Source organism: Drosophila subobscura, chromosome E (assembly GCF_008121235.1).
Source record: "Drosophila subobscura isolate 14011-0131.10 chromosome E, UCBerk_Dsub_1.0, whole genome shotgun sequence".
Lineage (NCBI taxonomy): Eukaryota > Metazoa > Arthropoda > Insecta > Diptera > Drosophilidae > Drosophila > Drosophila subobscura.
In genome coordinates, this window is record NC_048531.1 from 15,262,953 (window position 1) to 15,268,958 (window position 6,006).

General features: G+C 43.7%; 2 protein-coding genes across 4 annotated transcripts; one reads left to right on the forward strand and one right to left on the reverse strand.

The window, feature by feature from the left end:
• Nucleotide 1: 1 nt before the first annotated feature.
• Nucleotides 2-3,525, reverse strand: LOC117892178 (glucose-6-phosphate exchanger SLC37A2). 3 transcript variants are annotated; one of them, XM_034798259.1, is made up of 8 exons: nt 3,454-3,525; nt 2,495-2,712; nt 2,273-2,433; nt 1,651-2,219; nt 1,498-1,536; nt 1,153-1,369; nt 943-1,091; nt 2-884 (listed from the first exon to the last, which is right to left on the reverse strand). In XM_034798259.1, exons 2-8 carry the CDS (start codon nt 2,626-2,628, stop codon nt 513-515), a joined length of 1,641 nt encoding a protein of 546 aa, XP_034654150.1. In that variant the 5' UTR covers nt 2,629-2,712; nt 3,454-3,525; the 3' UTR covers nt 2-512. The 3 variants fall into 3 exon arrangements, with proteins under 3 accessions (XP_034654150.1, XP_034654153.1, XP_034654151.1); XM_034798262.1 differs by lacking the exon at nt 1,498-1,536 and having other exon boundaries at nt 1,669-2,219; XM_034798260.1 differs by lacking the exon at nt 1,498-1,536.
• Nucleotides 3,526-4,299: 774 nt separating this feature from the next.
• On the forward strand, nt 4,300-4,983 carry LOC117892185. Its single transcript, XM_034798272.1, has 2 exons — nt 4,300-4,458; nt 4,522-4,983. The coding sequence occupies exons 1-2, from the start codon at nt 4,444-4,446 to the stop codon at nt 4,852-4,854; spliced, it is 348 nt and encodes a 115-aa protein (XP_034654163.1). The 5' UTR covers nt 4,300-4,443; the 3' UTR covers nt 4,855-4,983.
• Nucleotides 4,984-6,006: the final 1,023 nt, after the last annotated feature.

The following is a 6,006-nucleotide window of genomic DNA, read 5'->3' on the forward strand; positions in this document are numbered from 1 at the left end:
GCAGTTTAGAAATTGGACTGCCTGCCGTGCGGGGGCGGACAGTCCTTCCGTTTTATTGATGTACGAAAAAGTGTACGGATAAACTGTATTTACATAGCAGTAGAATTATGCTATTACTAATGATAGTTCGGCACTTAAAACGAAGAGACTCTGGACACACACGCACGCACACACAAGATTACAAAATATATATCGGGTATTTGGTATACATACATATATGTACATGTACATATATCATATGGTATATGGTATATCAAAATTGTAAACTTGAAAGATAGCTTAGGATAATGGTTAACATTCCGGCTGGTTGAACGAATACAATTTAAAATAACATTAGCGATACGACGACATGTACTATAATGGGTAGGATAAAACTAGCATCGGATCAGCTCTGATACTCGCACACTCTCGAATGAACAATGCAATATGTACACATAAACGGTGGCTATCAAAATGTTTAGTAATAAATAAGGTCAGACTACAACAACAACCGGCTCGGGGTCCGCCTCATGTTATTCGATGCGTATGCGCGTTGGGGATCTCCGCAGTGAGGCAAATTCCTTGACGACCAGTCGACCCAGTAACAGCATGGCAATTATGTCGGCTATGATCAGCATGTGAAAGACATTCTGCCAGCCTGTGGTGGAGATCAGGCCAGCCAGGAGTGGCCCCACAGCGGCACCAATCGAGCCAGTGCCATCGATGATGGCCGTCACAGTGGCCAGTGCGTTGGCATTGCCCTCCAAGGAGCTGTGCTGGCCCAGTTCCGCACTCACCGATGTCGTTATCAATGCATACGGACCATTCACAAAGATGCCGACCACAATGAGCAGCAGCACGCTGATCGATACCGACAATGCGCCGTACTGTTGATACATCAGCAACTGAATGGAAATGGAACAAGTTACACGACTGAATGGGGCTGTTCATGCAGAGACTTACAATTGGTGATGCTATGAAGAGCATGCCCGTGCAGATGGTGGCGGACATTCCAGTAAGATCGGATATGTAGCCCGCAGCAATGGCCCCGAAAATGCCGCCCACATCGAAGAGCGTAGACAGATCCGCAGACAGCGTGGGACCCAATGTGCCTGTCATAAGTACACTTATTAATTAACTTTTCCATTGCCTGGAGGCAGTCTTTATACTCACTGGAAGACTGTATGTACAAGGGCAGCCAGTACATGAATGTGTAGCTGACCAGCTTCGTGAAGAACAAACACAAAGAGAACTCTACAACTCCGGGTATATACAGAGCATCGATGAGACTGATGGGACGACCGGATCCGTGCTCCCTCTGATGGCTCTGCGAGTGAGAACTGGCCAAGATTGGTGTGCGCTCTGTTGGCGCCGATCTGTAGCTGATTTCCTGCAAAATGAAGAGAGATTAGACCTTTGATTGATTCGTGGTGATTCGTGGAACAAAGAGAGCAAATATTACAGAAGCCAACTGTCTAGCAGCCAATGTAGAAAGCAAACACTGAATCATGCACTTACGGTTTCGGGTATGCCATACACAGCAGACCTGACCACCAACTACAGCCGAGCAAACACGCCAACATGGATTCACTTAAGAAATTAAAATCACCAAACAAATAGCAACTATCCAAATGTGTGCCATTGGTTTTCTACATTGGAATATGTACTTACGGCAGCGTTGTGGCGCACCTGTTCCTCGTCGTCGTGCTCCTCGTCAGAGTCGTTGGTAACGCGACGCTCGTGCGGCACGCTGTCCGGATAGCAGCCCACAATCTCCGGCTGATCCACCAGGAACAGGAAGAGCAGGAAGCCAATAGCGCCAATGATTATGCCAGGCACCACAAACGACATGGCCCAATCGCTTTCCACATAGTGCGCCGCTATCAAGGTGCCCAGTATGTTGCCAATGGACGTGTGACTGTTCCAAATGCCAAAGATGAGGCCGCGCTTCGATCTGCCAAACCAGCGGCCCACCAGCGTGACCACGCCCGGCCAGCCCGTGGTCTGAAATATGCCAGCACAGATCTGGATGAGGATAAAGTACCAGAGACTGTGTATGTTCGAGGTGCGGGCAATGCCAAACATGTACGTAAAGACGCCAGTGAGGATCATGCCCATTGACAGGAAGTAGCGCAGGGAAACGCGCTCGGCCACAAAACCTGACGCGAACATGGCAATGGCGTACGTGAAGAGAAACGCGGAGTCCAGCATACCGAACAGTTTGGTGGCATCGGGTCCATCTGTGGATACAAATTCGAGTTATTCGGACACAAAGTACGTGCAAGAAACTCACCAAAAGGTGCATAGCCACAGTCCTGGCCTTCGTGTAACTGGGCAGCCTGTGCAGATGAACAGTTTCCCTGCAGCACCGATTTGACCACCGAAATCGGCTTGCGGCACATGTGATAGCAGGCATAGGCAAGGAAAGTCAGCACAAAAATTGATACCTTGTAACTGGAAAATAGAATCCGGGTAAATATTGAATGCTCTTCGGACACCTGGGCATCCAACTTACAGCAAATCTCGGCGTGCGTGCAGGCGGGGGCAACATTGTCGCGACAATTTCTGCACTATCCGTATGCCGAAGGGTATGTCGTTGTAGTTGTTGCTCATTTTACGCGTTCGTCCGCCTCCCAGTGGTGGTCGCATCGACTGGCAAAGGCGTTTGATGGAGAAGCAGCTGCACACGTCCAGCGAACAGGGCGACGTGATGGCTTCGTTCTAAAAAGCTACCTACAAAAACAAAGAGCGAACAATTCGCAGGCTGGAATCAACAGGTAGTTGGGTGACTCAAAGGCAGCTGTCGGGCAGGTAGAGTGGGTTGGTCACGGTTGTCTCTTGTGGTTTTCTCCGGAGGCCATAGAGTTTCAAGTGAACAGCGAGTTTGATATTGCTTTTATCACAAAACGAAGCCTCACATATACATACACGTATGTATGTTGGTGTAGTTTTCGTTTTTGTTTACGTCGTCGTTTGGCCGCTCCACAAACATTCACTCAAGCAGTGACACCACGAGTCATTCTATGTACATGTCTCCAGTATCGCAATTATAAAATGTGCTTCCGCTCGGTACACAAATTTTGCTGAGTTGGCGAATTTCAGAAGCGTAGTTAGCCAGAGTTCGATTTGTGTGTCTTTCCTGCGGGTCGCTGGAGTCTATTGTGTTTCTAGCAGATAACAGACACTACAAAGTACAAGTACAGGCACATTATCTTCTGCAGCATTATTATCTAACTGAATGTGTTCGCTTCGCGACTGCATAGATTTATCTTGCACAATGGAAGTTCTTAATACGAGAGCACCAATAGTTTTTGTTATCTCTCTCACAATTTCAGGGTATTCGTCGGTCGACATGCGACAAAAACGCGTTTCGTTTCGGTTTGTTGTCAGCACAGCCACGAGACCGCTAACAGATTTTGCCTTCGATTGATAAGGCCACGTTCAAGATCTTAGATGGTCGTTACTAATATTTACCGTTGAATAAACATTAAACAAGTTGAAGCTGTGTATTTTACTTTGTTTATTAACTATCAGTGTGACCGCGGACTTATCGATAAAATATACCGCCTGACCCTCAGAGATATACCGAAATAGACTGTAAATATACTAAAGAAAGTCATATTCCTCAATTTTGATATTCCATTGAATATTACCGGCTAGATAGAAGTTTCAGCACTGAAAATATATTTTTATACGATTGTTGAATTAATTATCAACAAGACTGGCTAAGTCTTAGTTCTTGCTTATGCTTAATTGTTGATAGAATTTGGTTGAAAAAAAAAAATGAGCAAAAATGTTTACTGTTTTGTCAACACTGGTCACCTTGCCATTCACCCACGTGCGACTGTCCAAATTTCAGTTACTTATTCGAATTTAAAATAAAACGTAGTTATCTTACTACTTAAAAACGCCATAATATTGATATGGAATGTAAGTGCCACATTCTATAATATTTGGAAATCACCACTCGCCATTTGATTTACTTTTTCAATTAGACGCCGATTCGGCTTACCGGGAATTACTGTTTCAAATGATCATGAGTTAATACTCATAATTACATGCGATGAGACACGCGACCGGGCAAGTGATGGGCAAATAAGTATTAGTCAGTGGCGAATATTGTTGACAATAACTGAGCTTAGGAAAACACAGTGGCCCGTGTGCACATGATCCGACTTCCTCCAGTTTCGATTGTGAGCGGAAAATGCTCTTATTTTCAGCGCCAATACGCTAATTTGTGCCGGGCACATTGCAGTGCAGCGAGCCTTAGATGTGAAAATCAAGGCGATAAATTAGAACTACTCGAGGTGATAATCACAGCAAGCCGAGCTGCCAATTGTAGGTATAAATTGCGATGCCAAGTCAACTGAAGCCACACACTACAACCCACAGTCGTGCTAAAATCAGTTCAATTCTAATAGCACAGGTAATACAGTCCCCAAAGCAGAAAACTCCCACACAAAAATGCTGTCAAAAAAGGTTAGTGGAGCGGTGTAAGCCTCAAAGTCGCATCCATTTAATGGAGATTAACCACACCAACAGCAAATCTTTCGGTTTATGGCCTGCTTCGCCGCTCTCAATATGGTGTGTGCCTATCCCCGAGACCACCCCACAGCCACAGAGCAGATTCAAAGACTGAGTGCTGTCACAGAGGCGGAAACACAACCCATCATCGTCACCAGCGAAGCCCTCGACAATGTGTACAGATATGAGCGGACATTGAGCCGCCTGAGGAGAGCATTGGACGAGCTTGCCTACGAGGATGAGGCGGCCGATGACATGGAGCTAGCAGAGATAAATGTGTTCCGCCCACTCTTCCGCTATCGTTCGCAGGTGGCCAAGCAAGTTGGAAATCCTCAGCAGCAGTTTGGATAAGCCGCACAAACCAATTTATAAGGTTTTTCGGATAGATTCAGCCTCATTTCACATTTTCATTCCTTTTTTTGTACAAATCGAGCGTAAGAAATAAAAGAGTTAAGTAATTTATATTGTTAAACATTTAAATATTTATTTATTATACTTTTTATACTTTATACACGGTAGAACCTATGCCAATAGTTAGCATATATACACACACAAATCTATTTAGTGTCCATTATGGGTAATGGTAATATTATTGTTGTAGTTTTTCCTCTTCTTCTTCCATGCTTCCACATCGTGCAAACATTTACAAATTTGCCGTTCGTGTCTGTCTCAGTGGATGACATTCAAATTCCATACATTGCAATGCATATTTAAGTGGGATTTACATACATCTATGGATCCCTAACATACATAACATTTACACACACAAATACACATACATATTTGACTAAGGAAGACACAAAGAATATTGAATTTCTATATCTAGTATATGATGGACACCCATAAATGTGTATTATAATTATTTTTATAATCATTTGAAGCGCAATGAAGACAACTTTCTTATGATTCAAGACCCTGTAAGACTCCCCTTATAAATTAGAAACTCAAATTTATGCAACGTATATGCTGAGCTATACGTATTTGCATGTAAATCTTACAGACAGCATTTGCTTAACAATTTATAAACATATTTTGGTATCGTCTGCCGTATCGTATTCCTTGTAAATAGCATTCCATTCTGCTAGTCAGCTTATGAAAAATATTCCCTCTAACATGCTCATAGCTTAGAAAAGTTTATTAAAGTTGCTAGTTAAGTACAGTTAAGTATTGTAAGTAGTATATATTTGTTGTTCTTTGTTGCTGCTTCGCTTGGTTCCATTAAGTTGCTCTGCTTAAACTTCTATCTCCATACCCGATCATTTGATTTTGGTTAGCATTAAATTTGATTTAATTTTTGATTATCAGGCTTAGGCTTACAACACACATCGGAAATTGTAAATTGTTAATGCGACTTGTGGCTTATATCTGCACAGGGACGGGGGCGGGACAGAGAGGGTTGCTTCGATTTGCCTGCTTCGAACTATCGAAACCTGTTCACATATTGGATGACAAAGCCTTCTGCTTTGCTGCGTTTTGGGGCTATACACACATATTCACAGTACA